General features: G+C 40.3%; 1 protein-coding gene across 3 annotated transcripts; it reads left to right on the plus strand.

Moving 5' to 3' along the window:
- The first annotated feature begins 7,821 nt into the window (after positions 1-7,821).
- Positions 7,822-12,334, plus strand: ZNF22 (zinc finger protein 22). Of its 3 annotated transcripts, XM_075564154.1 has the most exons (3): positions 7,839-7,959; positions 8,300-8,438; positions 10,427-12,334. In XM_075564154.1, exon 3 carries the CDS (start codon positions 10,498-10,500, stop codon positions 11,173-11,175), a length of 678 nt encoding a protein of 225 aa, XP_075420269.1. In that variant the 5' UTR covers positions 7,839-7,959; positions 8,300-8,438; positions 10,427-10,497; the 3' UTR covers positions 11,176-12,334. The 3 variants fall into 3 exon arrangements, with proteins under 3 accessions (XP_075420268.1, XP_075420269.1, XP_075420270.1); XM_075564153.1 differs by lacking the exon at positions 8,300-8,438 and having other exon boundaries at positions 7,822-7,959; XM_075564155.1 differs by lacking the exons at positions 7,839-7,959; positions 8,300-8,438 and adding an exon at positions 8,551-10,004.
- The last annotated feature ends 9,033 nt before the right edge of the window (positions 12,335-21,367 follow it).

The following is a 21,367-nucleotide window of genomic DNA, read 5'->3' on the forward strand; positions in this document are numbered from 1 at the left end:
ATGAACCATAGCAATATTCTAGGCACGGACTCTCAGGTTAGATGAGCAAAGACTAAGTGAGTGTGGGAAATAAAACAGGAGCCCCCCTCAGGTAGTTTCACCCCATTTATGATAGGAAACCTGGGATCTAGACAGCTGTTTACCCATTTGCTCAGCATGAATGGAGCAATGCTCTTGTGCCAGCTGCTGTGCTTAGCCTTGGAGAGACAGACTTAGGCATCATCAGCCAGTGATCAGGAAGCTCTTCATGGGAAGAGGTGATGGCAAACATTGGGGAGAATCAAGGGGTCAATGAGCAGGAACCAGGAAAGCTAGAAAGGACCAAAGTTGAGCTGGAGTTCACAAAGAAGGGCATACGGCATTCTCGACCATGGAGAGACACCTGCTGACCAAAGGCTAGGACTGCGGGCCCTGCTCACAGGAACCCCTCTGAATGCAGTAGCTGTTTTTATGTTTGAGCAGTCGACGTTATTATTGATGACCGTTTTATGGGTCACCTTTTATCTCAAAACTACCAAATACTATCCCTAAGAAATATCACTAGGAAGGTGTACAGGAAAAAAGAAAATAGTCTCTTCCATATTCAGAGGTCAACACATCTTTCTGTAAATGGTTTTCTGGGGTATTCTTAAAAGCTGCTCTTTCTGTTTATACCTTGATTTACCATTTTTGTGATAGGCTAAGAAAGGAGGTGAGGTAACACTCTGGGTTGCTAACCACAAGGTCAGCCAGTCAAAACCACCAGCTCCTCGGCAGGAGGAAGATGAGGCTTTCTACTCCTGTAAAGCTCTCCAACCTCAGACGGCCACAGGTATAGGGTCGCTGAGTCAGAACTGATTCCAAAGCCGTGAGTTTGGTTTAGTGTTTTAGTTATGGTCTATATAGTTTCCAGCTGGTGTTTGAAGAAGTTCCATTTTCTTTTCTTGATAGTACTTAAGATATTTTTATGGGATTCCTTGTTCATTCACTAGAGTCTCAGGTAATAGAGCAAAGCAGTGTCCTGGGATGGTGCAATGGTTAAGAGGTGGGCTACAAACTGAAAGGTCAGAATTTTAATCCACCCAGAGGTGCCTTCAAAGAGAGGCCTGGTGATCTTCTTCCAAAAACCAATCATTGAAAACCCTATGAGCAGAGTTCTACTCTGCCACATATGGAGTTATTATGAATCAGAATCAACTCTACAACAGCCAGTTAAAAAACAGGACTATCCTCCCAGGGCAAGCATCAGAAACTAGAAAAAAAGTTTAAAAAAAAAAAAAAAGGAAAGATAAAGTCAACCTGATTGTAAAAAAGACTGGGCTTGTGGGGGTTAGGGAGTAGGATGGGCAAAAGCAGTTATTTGCCCAGAACAAATTACCAAGAGAGATAAAAACAAGTTGTTTTTCCTAAAGCATATTTCACATGCGACCTGCTTTAAATGTTTACCAGAAAATAGTTGAAGGCCATTTAAATGGGTTAAAGGTCACCGACCAAACAAAGCTGTGTGTTCCCCTGGGGGCACATCTGTCCCCCTAGTCCCACGGATACAGTCCAGAAGCATTCCCAGTCTGATAAGTTTGGTGTGTGGTAGTCAAGCGCAATGCCCCCGTGTGTAGGACAGGAATGTCCAGAAGCTGCAAGGGGGTGGTAAGCAGGGACAGATATCCTTAAGAGGAGCAGTGGAAGGAAGAGTAGCCTGTCCCTGCCTCTTGATTCCTCAGCTGTGGCCAGGAAGGATTTTACCAGAGCCAAGCCGTTTCAAGTATCAGAACTGCCAGGAGCATGTGCTGTTTGAACCCCAGGAACTGCAATTATTTGGGAGAGTACAAGCTGTTTACATCCCAAAGTGTTCAGGACAGGATCTCTACTCCCTTCCAGCCAGGCTTGTGACAGAGGTATTTTCAGCAATCTAGGGATGGGAATTCACAGAGAACCCAAAGGAAACAAGCCCAGACCTTCAGAGACCATGCTTCTGTGTCTGTCTCTGCCTGCCTGCCTGCCTGTCTGTCTGTCTGTCTGTGCACAGGGGTAGGGCCAGGGGAAAAAGACACAGTAAAAAAAAAAAAAAAGCTATCTTACAAGGATGAAATATTGAGCCCTTCAAACACTGTGGATACAGGGCATGCTGGTTCCTGCTGACTGAAATGTACCAGAAGTCCCAACCACTCTCTGGCCTCATTGGGCCCCAATTCCCAAGAAAGATGTACTTTCAGGAATTGATCATGGAATAGCCCATCTTTTCTGCCCTGTGAGACTCTCCCATTTCCTTCCCCCTCGTTCCTCTTTAAGTATGTGTGACCATTTCTGATAATTTAAGTTACTTAAAAATAAGCTAGTATCGTATCTGAGAGTTGTGCTGTACTCGGATGTTAAAAAGCCTAGGCATTGGAGCCAAACTAGCTGGCTTTCACATCGGGTTGTGTGACCCTGGGCAATTTACTTGGCTCCATTTGTTAAATCTGTAACAAGGTATAATAGCAGTTCCCATCTCGTAAGCTTGTTGGAAGGAATCCTAGTCACCTTAGGTGCAATAACACCCAACGACAATCTCAATGACTACAACAGCATTTCTTTTGCTTTCATGTTATTTATCAGTGACAGTAGGTAATTATGGGTTGGCTTATGCAGTTCTGATCCATGTCTTCTCATTCTGAATCCTAAGCTGAAGGAGTTGCCCCCTACTTGGGACATGTTGATCTCAAGGAAAAAAAAAAGTATGGTATACTTATTTATTCTTCTGTTCTTGCACATGCCATTGGTCAAAGCAAGCAAGTCCAATGGCATACTCCACCTCAGTGGGATGGGTATAAACGTGACCAGGAGAACCTAAAATCACAAGGCAGTGAGCAGGAATGTATAAAAAGTCTCTTCTCATTCAGGAATACTCCATAAAATATGATGAGCATTTCAAACAGTGCTTAGCATATGAAGCATTGAATAAGTGTAGACTACTATTTTAGTAATAAATTAAGAGCCTAAAACTCTGTCTACTGCCCATGTTCTCCTTAGATATTCATGGCTCTCTCTAACCTTACCCCTTACTCTGTTCCCTCTTGGCCACTACACCCCTTTGTTTTCTCAAACATTCATCTCTCTCCCTTTCATCTGTCTGTCTCCAGCATATTCTCTACCTTCCCCATTTACATGTCTAAGCCCTCTATGACTGGCTGGCACAATTGTTAACAGGCACCACAAAATGAGGCAGTCCACCCTCATTTGGGATAAGCCAAAAAAAAATAGTTTGAACTAATGGCTGCCTTACTGGTAGAATAATTTGGGGGTACGTTTTATTTTAATGGACACAGAACAGAGTTCTGGTAAGGAATTTTTTTGCTCTTGATTTTTTTCCAAACCACTTCTGCCATTTCTTACAACTGCCTCCCTTCGACCTTCTCCAACCAACATCATCACCAAGTTGTAACAATGGTTTAATAATAAAAGTAGTAACCATGTTTTAGATTTCTCATGTGTTATGCACTGTGTCAGGTACTTCATTGTCTCATTTTATCTTTAGAACAATCCAGGTGTCATTTAAATAGTGAACTTTACAGACCTTGTCCAGACCACACTTCATGTCATCCTTTGCTACCTGCTCCCTGCAGCTCTGGAGCCAGAAGCTTTGACCTAATCTAGTCTCTGTCGACAACTGTTCTACTTTAGGCAATTCTCATTTTTTAAGTCTCATTTTGTTGGCCTGCAAGACTGAATCATCCCTGGCACCCCAATGTGGAACTTCAAGGAAAGACCTCTGTCAATTGGAGAACCAAATACCCATGCAACGGCTTTGCAACCCCACCAAAATAGGTGAGAATTGGGGAATTATTTAAAAGTGAGAATTCAGTTGGGGGGATTAAAAAAATCTATAATAGGATCATGGGCCATAGTGAGAGTAATTCTGAATCTGAAAGTTATTGTATTATGCTCACACATATGATAAAGCACCAGGGCATGCCAATAATGAAAAGAAAAATGAAAGAATTTCTACAAGCAGGGTAAAAAGTACAATCTATGGTTCCCTGAGGAAGGAACCTTAGATCTAGGGACCTGGGAAAAGGTCACTACAAATTTAAGAAAAGCATTCAGAAAAGGAGAGAAGATTCATATGGAGACCTGGTCTCTATGGGCACAAGTTAAGATGGCTTTAGAACCTATGCAGCTAGAGGAAGAAGAAAAGAAATGGAGTAATCAGTGCGGAGAGGAAAAGAAAGACGATCAGTTCAGTCCAAAGTCTTGTATAAACTATCCAAAATTTAAAACAGACTAAAACCTCTCTGAACAAATAAGAAGTGTTAGAAAAAAACTAAAAGAGCCATTTTCCACCCAAAGCAAAACCTCCCGGCCAAAGCCTCTGGGCCCCCATGCCCCACCTGGGAACCCAGAGGGGAGAAGGCCTTAGAAGAGGATTATCAGAAAGATTTTTTTTTTAAAAAAAGCACCATTACTTTCAAGGATAGAGAAGGAAATTCAGAACAAGGAGATCTGGAGACCAGACTGGCTTTCCCTGTCTGGGTGGTTAAGAGACCACCAGATGTTAACCCACAAGGATATGAGGAACATCATTATAATGCTTTCCCTTTCAAATGTGTTAGATCTCTCTGGGGATAGATATACCTTGGTCCTTGGCTCCGTGGGAGAAAGAATTCATGCCGAAGCCTGGTTTGTGATCCAAGAAGTTTCAGATTTGCACAGGCACCCACAGGGCCCCTCACCCCATGCAGCCTCCCTAGAAGCTACTTGGAAAGTCACAAAGTCAGGCTCTAGACTCCTGCCTTTTCGATTATTCCGCCAGGAGGCGTGGTGGATGATCCTGGTCGACCCCACTGGCTGAATTGAATTTACCTGGCCTAGGTGGGCCAATCCAGGTGCAGTGCCCACCCAGGTGTACCTCCCTTCCTGGCCAGAAACCTGAGCCTCTGAGCAGGCGCAGTGCACCACTCCTGCATGGTCCAGTAGCTCGGACCTCTGAGTAAGTGTAATGGATGCCCCAGTCCCAAAGCTAAACTACCTAAAAGATGTTAACATGGATAAAAGAAGTAGTTAAAAACTGTTCAGTAGACTCCCATTCTGTAATTGGCATGATCAGATCCATGACAGAGGCTGAATGTATCCTGCCTGAAGATTGGAAATTGTCAACAAAAGCTTGCCACTATCCATCGAATTACTTAACAGAGAACTTGATGGAGTGAAGGAGTTCGCAGAAATATAGAAAAGGGCACACCTATAGGGGTGAATCAGTTCTTGGGGTACGGAGATTTTGTTACCATCGAAGTCTGGTTGCAAATTACTGGGCAAGGACTTTCACAGATACGTGATGCTTACTTGTGAGCTTGGGAACAGATAGTGCCTTCTGTGAAGAGCAGCCCATGCTGACACAGCAGCGGAATGATGAGCCCTATGTAGAATTTGTGTCTCGTCTCCAGGAAGCTGTCTGCAAAAGTGTGAAAAGTAGAGAAGCAGCGGAAATCTCGCTGCAAACTTTAGTTGATGATGGGCCAGCCATGAATGTAAAGCTTTGATCTGTCTGGCTAGGGAGCAGGACACAGTATTAGACTGTATTAAGCTTTGCAGAGGAATGGGGTCTGAAACATAAAAGTCAGACCTTCTGGCTGCTGCTATGGCAAATTATGCTAAACCAAAGGGAAAGTGTTTTAACTGCAAGAAGGTCGGTATTTCCAGAGAGAATGCGGCCAACACCGCTCATTGAACTCAACCACTGGGAATGGCTCAGGGCCGCCAGATTATGGAGAACCTGGACTCAGCCCCGCTGCAAAAAGGGCTATCCCTGGGTGAGCCAGTGCCCTTTGCAGTGAAGGGGTTCCGTTACTGTGTGATGCCCAGGAGGGAAACAAGGAGCAGGGTGAGCTTCGAGCCCCACCCAACAGAGCCGAGAGAGCACAGTTCAAGTCCAACTGGAGGCACAATCTTATCAATTGGCCTTATCACTCAGTCCCTCCACCAGAAGGAACGTGGCAGTAGATCTAGCCAGTCAAGAAGTTCAGAGATCCCAGGAGAACCTCAGCAACCCGTAAGACCAGTGTACGGGGACCCCTACCAGAGGAAACGGTGGGTCTGATGTTAGAAAAATCTAACCTAAATCATCAAGGCGGTCAAATTGTTACTAGAGTTGTTGATCAAAATAATGAAGTTATCTAGGAAAAAATATGGCAAAGTGAAAAATTCCTACAAAGTATAGAGCCTAAACAGCAGTATGGTTTAATTAAACTTGTAGTCACATTTAACCCTATAAATTTATGGGAGAGAACTTGGTTAGATAAATTAATTCCGAAAAAGCCCCATAAAAAGCCATACTAAAAAGACCCCCAATCCTTGGATTTATCCTGTATGTGTCATGAAGGCTGAACAATGCCATTTGGTTTCGGCTTTTTATGGACTGACTCCACAGGTATCCAGTTCGGTCATTTCTCTGAGAGCAGAGCTTCTGAGTTTGCATAACGATGTTAACTGTCTAAGCGATTCAACTGGTTTTATATCAAACAAACTTTCGGCAATTACTGAGAGCATTTTAAAATCTCAATTACTAAAACAGAAGGGAGAGATGAAATGGAAGTCTAATGGAAAAACTATACGTGACAAATTATTAATCCCCAATTTTTTCCCTCTAACAAAAAAACCCTTTAAATATCTATAGCAAAATTTCTACTCCCTAAAGAGAAAACTGACCTTGAAAAGATCTGGTGGAAAGACAAATATGTTTGGGATCTCGGTTTGCTAACAGAGCAAACAGGGCTATTTGTTTATGTTTTCTCAGGGTAAGGAGAGAGGGTAGATGCACCTGTCCAGCAAGTGCAGCCCAGGAAAGGAAGACTTAGAGTTCCCGCAACAATTACAGTGTCCCCAGGTTCTAACAGCCCAAAGGGAGGGGCTGTTTGTTTATGTCTTTTCAGGTGAGAGAGAACGCAAAGGAAACTCTCTTCAGCCGGTGTGACCTGAGAAGAAGGAGAGAACAACCCAAGGCATGGCCTGGGGACAGAGGAGCCAGAGAACTCTCACCTCCTGTAGCAGATATCAGAGACATCAGGAAGAGAGGCTGATTCATGAGCAGAGCAACCGTTGCCTTCTAAGACTTGTCACATTTCTGCCACTGCTACTGTCACCAGAAAGGCCCTCTAGGGCAAAACTGAACATTTTATTCAAACTCTCACCACTCTAGGCCATTCAGACAAAGTGGATGATGAACTGGAAAAGAAGATGGCTGAGCTACCACAGACTATTTTCAGAGTGTGGACTTGAAGCAGCCATTGATGCTGAAATATTGCCAGCTGAGAGAGAACATTCAGCCATTTAAACCCTTGCCATGGGCGCTGTTTTCTTTAGATATGCCTCTGAGCAGGAGAATCATTACTAAAGAGAAACAGGGCTGCTACTTGTATATTGCGTGAACTGTGGCGAATTTATTCTGTGCACTTTATTTATAAAATGATTATGGTAATTCCCATCTTGCAGGATGTGTGTGTATTAATTAATCAAGGTGACTCTAGACAAAAATGAGAACCCGCTTCGGCTCTCAACGACTATTTCTTTAAGACAGGGGCTCAATATTGGTAGAGAAAATGAAGTGTGGAGAGAGGCAGGCTGGTAATCCTTTTCCCAAGCTCTAACATAGTCCTCAGCGCATGAGGAGCTTCTCCAAAGCGAAGGGAATGGACCACAGAAGCCTGGCTCCTTCCTGGGGAGGAGAAAGGCATATTAAAAGACAAAACAAACAACAAACTCCACACTCCCATTAGCAATACCATGTCATTCGGGGGAGGGGGTGGAAGCAGGACCATAGAGGGGCGTTCCGCCGCGTGCCTAGAACAGCCGCGGCGGCGCCGGCGACCGCGCCGCGCTCACTTCCGGTGAGAGCAAGTGGCGCCGAAACCCCGAGCGTGGCGGCCGCAGGTGGCGCGGTGAGTGGCCCTCAGTGTGCGGCGGGCGGCCGGCTGCTGGGTGGACCGGAGGCAGCCGCAGTGAGGCGAGGTGAGTGCCCAGGGCCGCTCCCCGCGCTGGGCCAGCCCTCGGGGAGCGTGGGGAGCGGGCGGCCCGCGGGATAGGCGGCTTCTGCACAGGTCTGGCCCAAGTTGGCCCGGAGCCCCCAATCTGGGCCGGTAATTCCCGGCTCCGCTCCTGCCTTCTGTTACCAAGATTGGAAAGGCGTACCCAGCACAGCGTTGTCCACGGTGACAAACGGATAGCAGTTCATTTGTATTTCTAATGTGCTTTGTGATCATTTTATGTCGGAGGCAACCGAGGCACAGGACAGCAATTGTCCCCTAGTTTCACTCAGAGGTACCTTAGCACTCACACCTGTTGATTGCAGCGCTGAGCTTGACTTCGAAGGGATGTGGCTTTGAGGAGCATTTCTACCTTTTTGTACTGATGTCAGAAGCAGGGTCGAGAACCTGGCCAAAAGCGTGTACTAGCTGCTAAGAAAGCCAATGAGCTACCACAATGTAAAGGTAAACATGTCTGCCACCTAGGCAACCTTTCAGTTCAGAGATCCGCATTTGTCGTGTTCTGTTAATTAGCTAGACCCCGAGTTTTACATCAGATCTGACTTTGCATTTTAAAAAATTTTATATACAGTTATGATCATGGCTCTTTTTGAACACCAATACCATGTGCTTCGCATACTTTCGGTGGTGTAGTTTATGTTCTCTAAAATGGACTGGGTTGTACTTTCGGGTGATTTCGTGTTGTATGGTGTTTGCTCGTTATGGCATTGACCGTAATTACACCAGGTATAATGATGAAATAGCTTTGCTAGGGTTCTAGGCTAGCTGTTGGACTGCTTAGTCACAAGGTTGCTGGTTCGAACCCACCAGACTCCTTGAGGGAAAGATGAAGCTGTGTGCTCCTGTAAAGATTTACAGTCTCAGAAACCCTATGTTGGGTCATTGTGAGTCTTAGTTGACTCCGTTGCTGTGGGTTTGGGATTTATAATGACAAAATAAGTAAAGTTCTAAATCTATATAGAATCTCAATTATATACTAACATTAAAGCAAGAAAATTGAGGTCATTTATATATTTTTTTATTTGCTTATAGCCAAAGAGACTCAGGGTAATTCTCATTTTTTCCAAAAGATACAGAAAATAGATGTCATAATTACACTACTTTTGTAATCCTAATTTATACTCTACTACCTATTTGGAGTTTGAACTTTTGTTTGTGGCTATTATTTTGAACAGTTTCAAGTCAGTCTTATAAATAAATTGTTATTAGCTTCCATAAGCCACCCCAGACACAGTAGAACAAAAAAAACCTGGTTTCGTACTACCTCCATAATTGGTTGCCAGTTGGACAGTAGTGATCCATAGGGTCTTAATTGGCTGTAGATACTTGGAAGTTGATTCCACAGGCCCATCTTCTTACTCCATTGTAGTGTAAAATTTCTGTTGAAACTTGGCAGGTAACTACACTTGAAGTATGTTGGACATAAGTTGAACTTGGAATTCTTGTGGGAGATATGAATTTTATCTCTGAATCACCATTACCCCTATAAATAAATAGATAACTTATCTAAAATATAAAATATTTGTAGCAATTATGCATTTTCATCCTCTCTGTAGCCATACCTTCTGCCACATTACCTGTTTGGAATTTTGTTTGTTTGTTTATGGATATTGTTTTGAATAGTGTTCTGCCTACTACATTTTTCCTTAGTCTTCATTCCACTAATTAAAAATATATTTTTTATATTTTTCTTTCCCTAGTCAAAAACAATTTTCTTGTTTAAAGTTTCCAAAGAGTTATCTTTCTTTCTTGGTTCTAGGGACAAAGTAATAATGAAACATTTTCACTAACAGTTTTTTTATCCAGTATTTATTGACTAGCCTCCCAGGAAACCTATTATAGTTCCTATTTCAAAACACTTTATAGTAAAAAGTGGGATAAGTTTTTTCTTCTATAGCTTTGAACATAGAATGACTAAACTGATAAAAACAAACAGGAATATTCATAAAATATTATGATTTGTTCATTCTTTTCAAAAGTGGACACCTTAATAAAGCTGGCGAGACATCAGTAAATGAATCAGAGTTTGACTTGGTAGTAAATAGTCAAAGTGATTTTTCGTTACTGCAACTTTTATTATTGTTTTGTATTATATTTCCATTCGGATATTTTGCCCTTACCTTTCAATCCTCCAAAATGATGTACACATTTACTAATGTCTAATACAAATTTATATTATACCTGATTACATTTCCTAACTGTTCAATACCCTGTTCCTATATGAAAACTCCAAAAGAAAATTTTGTCAAAATGTGGAGGCATTTATTTACTGTTCAAACTCTGAAATTACTAGAAATATTTTGGAAATGTTCCCCAATTTTATAAATATTTTAACTAAATATGTATGTAATTTTGATGGGCTAAAGAATTTTAGAGTTGAATAACTACCAGATAATCTATCCTTTGTTTTTTTATTGTTCCCCTCAACACAGAAAATTAACTACTGCAGCCTAAGAAGGCAAAGCAACTTCAGAAGAAGACAGGCTTTATTAAGCTCCTCACCATGAAGTTAGGAAAACCTAAACGTGGTATTTCTCGAAGCTCAAGCCAAGGAAAAGCCTATGAAAACCAGCACAAAAAAACACAGAATCGCAAGAAATGGGGAATTGATGCTCGATTTGACTCAAACTTGAGTAGACTAAGAAGAAGCTTGGATGATAAACCCTATAAATGTATTGAATGTGAAAAGAGTTTCAGTCAGAGTTCTACTCTTTTCCAACATCAGAAAATCCACACTGGAAAGAAATCCCATAAATGTGCTGATTGTGGGAAAAGTTTTTTTCAGAGTTCAAATCTCATCCAGCATCGACGGATCCATACAGGAGAAAAGCCCTATAAATGTGATGAGTGTGGAGAAAGATTTAAACAGAGCTCGAATCTCATTCAGCACCAGAGAATTCATACTGGAGAAAAACCCTACCAGTGTGATGAGTGTGGCCGATGTTTCAGCCAGAGTTCCCACCTTATTCAGCATCAAAGAACGCACACAGGGGAGAAGCCCTACCAGTGCAGTGAATGTGGCAAATGCTTTAGTCAGAGTTCTCACCTCAGGCAGCACATGAAGGTGCACAAAGAAGAGAAACTTCCTAAAAGCCGGAGCAAAAATATTAGGGCAAAAACTCGCTTAGTATCATCTTGGAAAGCTGGCACTAGAAGGAAGTCAGTGGCTCGTCTTCGCTGAAATATACGGCACTTGTTCAGTCCTCTTTTAAGAAAAGGCTAGTACTTTTAGAACTGGAGATGTTTGTGATAGAGCACGTATGTACTGGATTCTTTGATGTAATTGAGACATTGGAGGCTTAGTGACTTTGGCCTGAAAAATAGTAAATGTGTCGAGCTTTTCTCATTTTCTACGTGAAATGAAGCACAGACAACATTTGAAAAAATACAAAATTGTTTCTGTGGAAAGAATGATTGACTAAGAGGGAAAAAAGAAGTTTAGAGTTCAGCACTTGAGTTCTTCGGATGTTGTATAGTGTACTAATAGGTTGCAATATGAGTTGCAGATTCGACATATTCAGTGTGTTCCTAATTACCGATATTGAATCAGCGAGGCTCGGCACTCTAATGTTCTTTTGTTTCTTTCCTTCTACTGTGGAGTAGAATTTCCCTGTTGTCAACACATTCTCAGTAAAGGGGAAGTATAGAAGCCCATCCTAGAAATGAACTAAGCCACACATTTCTCCTATTTTTAATACTGTTTTTTATAGTGGTATTATTGTTGTCACTTGTTTTCCCCTGTGTGATGGATTTCTAATACTGTTTCTTGTAATAGTATCGTTGTTACTTGTTTTCCACAGATATCCCTACACCTTTGAACTTGGAATTCTTTTGGGCTCTGACAAACAGAGCCAACTTTTTAAACTTACATGGATTAATAATACTATATTTTATCAACACATTCACAAATTATTACTAACTAAAAACTACAATTTACAAGTCCCTCTGGCTTCCCCTTTAAGAACCTTGGTAACCAAGCTTATCTTAAGCAAATATTTGTTGACAGTAAAAGTCATTTAATCTAAGTACCGGTGCATTGCAGCTTTGAAGTGTAAGTTAACTTTTTTGCACTCCATTAATAGTTCAAGAAGTCTAACCTATAAACGTCCATCAGAACAGGGCAAGGTGTCAGACATTCTGATCATTTTTCAGCTCAGGTTTTCATTTCTATTCAATACTAAAATTTCTGATTATTTGTATCTTTTATAATCACTTCAGTCTCCGCTATATTAATGTTATTCAAAACATTAAAAATGAACTATTTTGCATAATACAACCTGTTTTTTTTCTTGGAAAATTGTCTTATGCAGGTCTATAACCACAGCTTTTAATAAAATCACTTATTTTGCCTGTGTTCTATTTCCTTAAACTTGAAATGTACCTCTTTTCAGAAGCTCTATGAGGTGTGATGGTGTAGTAGTTAACCCTTAGGCTGCGTTCTGCATGATCAGCAGTTCAAAATCAGCAGCTCCATGGAAGAAGGTGCTGGGCTCTCTTAGCCCACAGGAATCTTATGCACAACTGAGCAGAACTCTGCCCAGTCCTGGGCCATCTTCACAATTGTTCCTCTGCTTGAGCCCATTGTTGCAGCCACTGTCAATCCATCTTCTTGCGGGACTTCCTCTTTTTTGCTGCCCTTCAACTTTTTGAAGCATGATGTCTTGCAGGGACCAGTCGCCCCTGTTAGCTGTCTAACATGTAAGGCTCACCTCCCTTACCTCTAAAGATCACTCTGTCTCTACTGCTTCCCATACCGATTCGCTGGCCTCTAAGCAGCCCGTGGTATGTTCAGTACTCTCCAGCACTAGAGTTCAGTTGCATCAATTCTTCCTATTCACATGTCCAGCTTTCTCATACGAGGCAATGGAGAATGCCATGATGTGGCGCAGGCACACCTTAGTCCTCAAAGGAATATTTTTGCATTTCAATACTCTAAAAAGGTCTGTGTAGCAGATTTACCTGATCTCTTGACTACTGCTTCCATCAGCATTGATTATGTATACAAGCAAGACAAAATCATAGCTTCAATCTTTTCTTCATTTATCATGATGTTTCCTGTTGATCCAGCTGTGAGAATTTTGAACCTCTTTTTATTGAGTTGTAATCCATACTGAAGACTAAATGAAAAATTGCAAAGGGCAAAAATAGCGTAGACTTTTCAATTGTGAAAATTTTACTTTCATGCTTCCCAAATACCCACACCAACACCACCATACTCCTCTCTTAGCCACCTGTCTCTCTTCTAGAACCCCCCCCAAACCCATTTTAGTAAATAAAAGGTTGCTATCTGAAACAGCAAGCTTCTGACACTTCCCTTACCATTATTGATTGTTACCTGCTTTGAATATCGCATTTGTGGTAAATAATATTTTCAAATGAGACACTAGAGAAAAACTTCTAAGCAAAAACAAAAGAGTTTGCAATTGAATTTAAATCCTACCTGCGTGGTTTGTAAAAAATTCCTGCCAGAAGTGGCAAGAGATGCAATGTTTGTAACTTTTTATCTGGACATCCTTCCCTTTCTTTAAAACCAGTTGCTATCAAGCCAGTTCTTATTCATGGAGATCCCACATGTGTCAGGGTAAAATTGTACTCTTTTAAATGCTTACTTAGGCTACTTTTAGACCAATATATAAATTAAGTTGGTTATAACTTTTAAGAATATTAGTTTATTTTTAACATTTTCACTAGCATAAAATTCATATACATTTAAATAGTTCAGTCACATAAGACTTGTACAGCCATCATCACTAGCAATTCCATGATATTTCTTTGTTGTACTTATTGTTGCTAGCTCTCTATTTTCTGCCCACCTCCCTGACCTGTCCCTTTGAAATAATACAGTTATTGTCTCTAGGTTTAGCTATATAGGTTTATGTTTTTAGGTTGCATATACAGAGAAACAAAACCAAAAGAAAACGTAAACAGTCCAACAGAATGAAACAGAAAAGGCTTAATAAAAACAGTAGAAAATACTAAAAACGGGAACAATTATACATTGGATCAGATGGAGAGCGAATGACAAGGTGTCGCCTTTTTTTCTCTTATGTAGGACTACCCATTTTAGTTCAGAAAAGTTTTGACATAGTCGTTATAAAAGATAGATGGGGGCAGGAAGGAAGATGGTATAGACAAGTTATTCAGACAACAAAAAAATAGTGCCAGGTGGGGGTGGGGGAGGTTGGGAGATAGGCAATCCCACATATACTCCAAAAACTTAGCAAATCGGGACACATTGGGACCATAGGAGAAAATACATCAGTAAACATCAATAAAGAATTTGTATAGAAAGCACATTAGTAGTCATGAAAATATTTAGGAAATACTAAATTTACAAAGTGTACCAGATATCAGAAAAACATGTAAAACATTCTGGACAACTTTCCAAAAAAAAAAGTCCCCAAACCAAACCCTCTACCATCAGGTAAATGTCTACTTATAGCATCCATATAGGACACAGTAGAACTACCCTTTAGAGCTTTTGGGACTTCATCTTTATGTAAGCATACATCCTTATCTTTTTTTCCACAAAGCTGCTGGTGGGTTTAAATCATCAACATTGTGATTAGCAGTCCAATACTTAGGCCATTGTGCCAACAAGTTCCCTAAACATGCCAGATTTAGTGAATGAAAATATTGTATCTGGAAATCCTAAAAACAGTTAAAAATAAGAGAACCTTTATTATCTCTGGGCATTTCACTTATGTTGATGATCACTTTGACATGGGAATCTTGTTAAACTACACTGATTAAGTATATTAGGAAATGCAAACTAGTTCAAAGCCCTGATTTGGACAAAGAAATTCCCAAGTAAATTAATGAGCCAAGAATGGAATATCAGTCATGATATTCAGTTATTAACTGAGCAACAAAACCTGAAGGAGAATGGCTTAACCCAGAAAGGGGTTGAGGCCTCGTACTACCATAGAGTTAGGTAGTCCAGGTCTGGTGTGGTAAGAAGCAAGGTCATTAAGAGTCAAAAATCAAAATCAAACCACGTTGTCAGCCAACAAGTTGATTCCAACTCATAGCAACCCTATAGGACTGAGCAGAGCTGCCCTGTGTGTTTCTGAGGCTGCAAATCTCGACAGGAGCAGACGGTTTCATCTTTCTTCTAAGGAGTAGCCAAAGCCTTTGAACTGAAGACTGTAGTTAACAGCCTAACAAAACTCACCACACCACCAGGGTTCCTACCCAAGGTCCAGACTCCTTTAATCTTATCATCATACTTAACACATAGAAAAGGGCAGGGGGGTACTTAGGTCCTAAACACAAAGGGCAAAGGCAAAGACCAAGGAGTATAGCACTGCAGAGTATGACAGCTAAAAGGGTCTTTTAAAAAGTGAGGCATCAATTAAGTCCACATAGAAGAAACACCAGCCTGTGTGACCCAAGGATTATAAATAATAAAATGCAAATCTGAAGGAGGAAATGGTATCAGAGTTTGAATGAGGAACATCCAGTTTTCCAAAGGCTATGAATGACCACGGAAGCCCCACATCCATTTGCAGGTTCCTACATGAATTAAGCCTTCAGCGAATCCCCTCCAACTACAGTCGAGGGATGTGAATGGCCTTGCTATCATCAGAAAACACGAAAAATAATTATGGCAGACATATTTAGGTTAAAATGTAGCACTTTATCATTTGATCATCCTTTTAACCCATTATAATTGTCTCCATTTTTAACATTTTCTGCTTTCTCTTTGATTGAGGTTTTTCTATGTTTTGTCTTATCATTGATGATTTTTGTTAGTTTGCTTGCTTTCTTTTTGTACAACTCTTATCACAATCCATCCATTGTGTCAAGCACCTTTGTACATTTGTTGCCATCATCCTCAAAACATTTTATTTCTACTTGAGCCCTTGAGTACTCATTTCCCCTCTCTCCCCGCCCCCTCCCTCCTTCCCTCCCTCATGAATCCTTAATAATTTATAAATTCTTATCATTTTGTCATATCTTGCACTGTCCGACATCTCCCGACACCCTCTTTTCTGGCAGCACATTTGAAAGCCAGTCTCTAAGACCCCTGACGTCATTCTTTCTGATAACTGGGCACGATCTGGTTTCCTCACCACACTTGTCCACAGCACCCACATTTTCAGTTATCTCGTCATTAGGTTGAGCATCACACAGGGAAAATATCCTAAGAACTAATTGTTCTTAGATTGTGACTAGAATGAAACAGAAGTCCAAAATATGTCTATGGTTTATATAGGATTCTGGTTCCTCTTAGTGTCATCATTGTCATTTTACATTAGAGAATTATATCAATAATCCCCATGGGGCATAAGGTAATTCTATTGATAGTGTCATTAATTTAGCAAACGGTGTAGAATTTAAAACACTGTTGATAAAAGGAAATTATACAAGTATAGTCAAGCTATGAATTACAATACATGAATTTGCTGATTTGTACAGATTAGAATCTTAAGTGACTGGACACTATTTCCACAATGAAGGTTGGTGATAGGGCTGCTTTTGTGTTTTGTATGATTTTCTGTGTATGAAATCCAGGATAGTTAGGTATATTGAGACAGTATCTGGAGTGGTTTTTTGCCCGGGCCTTGAGGAGAGGGTGGGATGAAATAGCTACAACAATGAGTACAAAAAAAAAATGTTCTGAAATTGATTGTGATGATGACTGCACAAAACTTCTTAAAATGATTGAAGAATTGTATGTTATGTGAACATATGCCACTATTTTCAAAAAGGGAAAGTGGGTGGAACTTACAGGATTTTAAAAAAATCACTTGATTGGGGGCTCGCTCTGTGCCCTTAAGATAGCAGTCGTCCGCTTCTTCTCACACTAGAGTTTCAGCCTTATGTCCAAGGGCTATAGGCAAGTTTGAGGTAAAACCTGCTCACTTAATGAGGTTTACACATAGAGTTCTTCTAGTACGGCCAATGAAGAATACCGTGAGCCTCAAGAACAGAGCCTCAAGTCCCCGTGGTCCGGAGCACATGGTTTGGGTCACCAAGGGCTGCATATAAAGTAGGTAAAAAGTTCCTAATTAGGAACATAATACCAGGCATATTCTCCCCTTGGTTTCTATATACATCTGCTTAGGTGTTTTTCCCAGTAGAATGTTGCTCCTCTCTGTTTTCCTACCAACAGAAATGTAATTGTCTTCATTGAGACACACATGCCCCCTTCCCCCTATCTTGGTAGGAGTGTCTGTTGGCTTAGGGTGACCTCAGCACAATTTTGTATGATAGTAACTACATGATATTCACCTTAACTACACGTCTTGGAAAACTGATCCCAGATGAGGTGAGGTATTTTCTGTTGAAGTGGTTTTTAAACTGTACATATAGAGGGGACAATATATTTCATGGACATTAGGCAGACTCTACCTCATTGCTTAGGAGACCAGATTAGATTACATGCCTTCAGAGTGCGAGCCAGACTTTATCTTGATTTTTATCTTTTAATAGTGGACTTGTACAATGTTTGTCATTTTGTGATTGACTTAATGGTTTTCAGGTTCCTCCATGTCATATGTTTCATGGTTTCATCGCTGTTTTTTAAGAGATGCACAGTATCCCATTGTGTGTATGTACTAATGTCTCTTTATCCATTCTTCTACTGATAGGCATTTGAGCTGTTTCTAAAGAGAATGTCTGTTCATGTTCTGTCTTTCTTTGGGGCATGTGCCCAGCAGATAAATTACTGGGTTGTATGGTATTTCTGTTTCCAGTTGTTTTAGGTATTGCCATCTCACTTTCCACAATGGTTGTGCATGTTTACAAACCCAACAAAAGTATTTAAGAGTTCTAATCTCGCCACATTCTGTCCAATATTTTAAAACTCAAATACAGAAAAATCAAAGAATAGAAGAAAATCTACCAAGTCAATGGCATCCTAAAAAGGCAGGAGTGGCAATATTAATCTTCAATAAAATAGACTTAAAGTCAAATAACATGATGAGGGACAAGAATAGTCACTACTTAATGATTAAAGAAATAATAGACCAAGAAGACACAGCTTTAAACAATAACTATTCCCCTAGTGAAAAACCCTTAAAACACATCAATCAAATCCTTACAGAATTGAAGAAACAAATCAACTTGGGACTAATAGGAGGAGACTTCAATACTCCATTCTCAAGGAAAGAGATTATCAATAAAGAAACTCAAGAGCTGAACATGTTCAAGTAGCTCAACTACCTAGGTATATAAGCAGGACTAACAACAGCACAGTATACGTTTTTCTATAGCACACAAAGTATATATTCTAGAAGAGATCACATCAGGCCACAAAACATCTTAATAAATTCAAAAACACAGAGATCCTACAATATATTTTCTCAGATCACAGTGCTATAAAACTGGAAATCAACAATAGAAAGAAAAGGAACATAAAGACAAACTTGAAGACTGCACAGCATATTTCTTAAAGTTTACTTGGCAATAGACCAAACAAGGATGAAATTAAGAAATTCCTTAAAACAAATGAGAACAGGAACAACAACAAAAAAAAAACCTTTGGAATACAGCAACATCAACTATCAGAAGGAAATGTATAACCATCAATGCGCATATGAAAAAAGAGAAGACTCCTTAACATTACACTTCCAACAACTAGAACAATTACACTAACATAAACGCCCCAACAACAGAGAAAAAGAAAGAAATATTAGAGCTGAAATAAACTAGAAAACAGAAAAATAGTGGGGGGGGAAATCAACAATATAAGAAGTTTGAGCTGATGCCAGGGGCTTAAGTGGAGAACAAATGTTTTGAGAATGATGAGGGCAATGAATGTACAAATGGGCTTTACACAATTGTATGTAGGGATTGTGATGAGTTGTATGAGCCCCCAATAAAATGATTTTTTTAAAAAGAAGAAGTTTGTTCTTTGAAACAACAAAATTGACAAAGCAAAAGAGGCTGCAAATATCTAGAATTGAAGATGAAAAGGGAAACATGAACAGATACAAATGAAATAAAATTAACAAGAACACATTACTATGAGAGATTGTACTTCAACAAATTTGGTAACCTAGAAGAAATGGAAAAACAAGTGGAAATAGACCATCTACAGTGGCATCCTCAAACTACGGCCTATGGGCCACATGCGGCCCACCGAGGACATGTCTCCAGCCCGCTGAGTGTTTTTGCCCCATTTGTTTTCTTACTTCAAAATAAGATATGTGCAGGGTGCATAGGAACTCATTCATAGTTTGTTTTTTTAAAAACTATAGTCCAGCCCTCTAACAGGTCTGAAGGACAGTGAACTGGTCCCCTGTTTTAAAATTTTGAGGACCCCTGAAATGCAGATGGATGTAGAAGAAATGAACAGACTCATAAGAAAAGAAAGAAACAGTGAAGGTCAGTGTGTTAGTCTGGGTAGGGCATATATTTCTTTGCAAAGCTCTCTTCAGAGAAACAAATCCACAGAAACTCATGTATAAGAGAGTTTTATATAAAGGTTAAGTGCACATCCCAACCCAGTGCTGCCCAAGCCCACAAGTCCAACATTAACCCATATGTCCAACACCAATCCACAAAGTCCTCCTCCATTTCACAAAACAGATGCAATGATGCTGACTGCAGGAGGAAAGCTGAGTCAGTGAATGTATAAGCATCTCAGCTCTGGCAGGGGTCTCCACATGGGTGCTTCAGCACCCAGGGCTGCATCGGAGTAGGTCCATGTGGCTTCTCCTCAGGGACGTCTTGCAGGAAGGGAACCTTGCCAGCTAAAGCAGGGAACTGGCTAAGGCAGCTGCACCCTGGTCCGACCATCAGAAAGCAAGAGACCTGAGAACTAGAAAGGTGAGGCTCACGGAGCCATTTAGCCCTCTGCCCTTCAATTAACCCCACGTGTTTATCAGCCAGGTTGGCACAATAAACGAACTACTTCGGTCAGTAAGAAACTTCCAACCAAGGAAAGTCCAAGAGTAGATGGCTTCACAGGGGAATTCTATCGAGTATTCAGGGAAGAGTTGTCACTAATTTTACACAGGCAATTCCAGACTATAGAAAGGGACAACAAATTCTCAAACTCATTTTATGAAGCCAGCATAACTCTGACACCAAAACCAGACAAAGAGCCCACAAAGACAGCAAACTACAGGCCAATGTCCCTCATGAGCATAGATACAAGAATTCTCAACAAAATTCTGACCAATAAAATGCAACAACATATCAATAAAATAATTCCCCATGACTAAGTGGTATTCATACCAGGAATACAAGGATGGTTAAGCATCAGAAAAAGAATTAAAGTAACCCACCACAAAAAAAATACAAAGAATAAGAACCACATAATCATATCAAGAGATGTAGAAAATGCATTTTGGACATTATCTAACACACATTTCTGATTTCAAAGAACGTCAACAAAGTAGGAATAGAAGTTAAATTCCCCAATAATAAAGGCCACTAAAGAAAATCCACTGGCAAGCATCAGGCTCCATAGGGAAAACCTGAAAACATTTCTCCTGAGAATGGGAAGTAGGGAAGAATGCCTCATAACACTACTCTTATTCAACATTGTGTGGAAGATGGCAGCAGAAAGAAATCAAGGAAATTCAATTGGGAAAAGAAGACATGAAACTTGAGATTTGCAGGCAATATAATGATTATAGACAGAGAACCTCGAGGAGTTTATAGATTGTTGTAAGTAATTGAGGGATTTGGTAAAATAGCAGATTAACAAGCAGAAATCAATTGAATTCCTGTATACCATAGAAGACAGCTCTGAAAAAGACACGAAGAAAACAATACCATTTACAATAGTCAAAAAAAGATAAAATACTTAGGACTAAATCTAACTGGAGAAACAAATGACTGTACAAAGAAAACTAGGGACCATTACTACAAGATATCAATGAGACCTACATACACGGAAGACTGTCCTGTGTGCATGGACAGGAAAACAATATTGTGAAAATGTCAATACTACCTAAAGCAATTTACAAATACAACACAAATCTGATCCAAATCCAAACTTTATTCTTTAAAGAAATGGATAAATTACCAACTTCATATGGAGAAGGAAGAGACCTAGCATAAGCAAAGAACTTCTCAAAAAGAAGAAAAAGTGGGTTGCTTAGCATAACTTGACATCAAAATCTATTACACAACCACATTAGTAAACCCAACCTGTTATCAGGACAGTGATAGATACATTGACGAATGGAATAGTGTAGAAAAGCCAGAAAGAAAAGCATCTCCCACAAGCAATTTATTTCTACAAACAACTAAAAAACATTAAATGGGAAGAGATACCCTCTTCAACAAATGCTGCTGGAGAGATCGGATCTGCATCTGCAGAAGAATGAAGCAAGACCCATACCTCACTCCATGCACGAGAATGAACTCAAGACGGATTGTAGACATAAGTGTAAACTCCAGAGCTAAAATGA

This window comes from Tenrec ecaudatus, chromosome 12 (genome assembly GCF_050624435.1).
Source record: "Tenrec ecaudatus isolate mTenEca1 chromosome 12, mTenEca1.hap1, whole genome shotgun sequence".
NCBI classification, from domain to species: Eukaryota; Metazoa; Chordata; class Mammalia; order Afrosoricida; family Tenrecidae; genus Tenrec; species Tenrec ecaudatus.

Bases quoted from the DNA above. Each gene is read 5' to 3' on its own strand.
- ZNF22 (XM_075564153.1), top strand. From the start codon at position 10,498: ATGAAGTTAGGAAAACCTAAACGTGGTATTTCTCGAAGCTCAAGCCAA.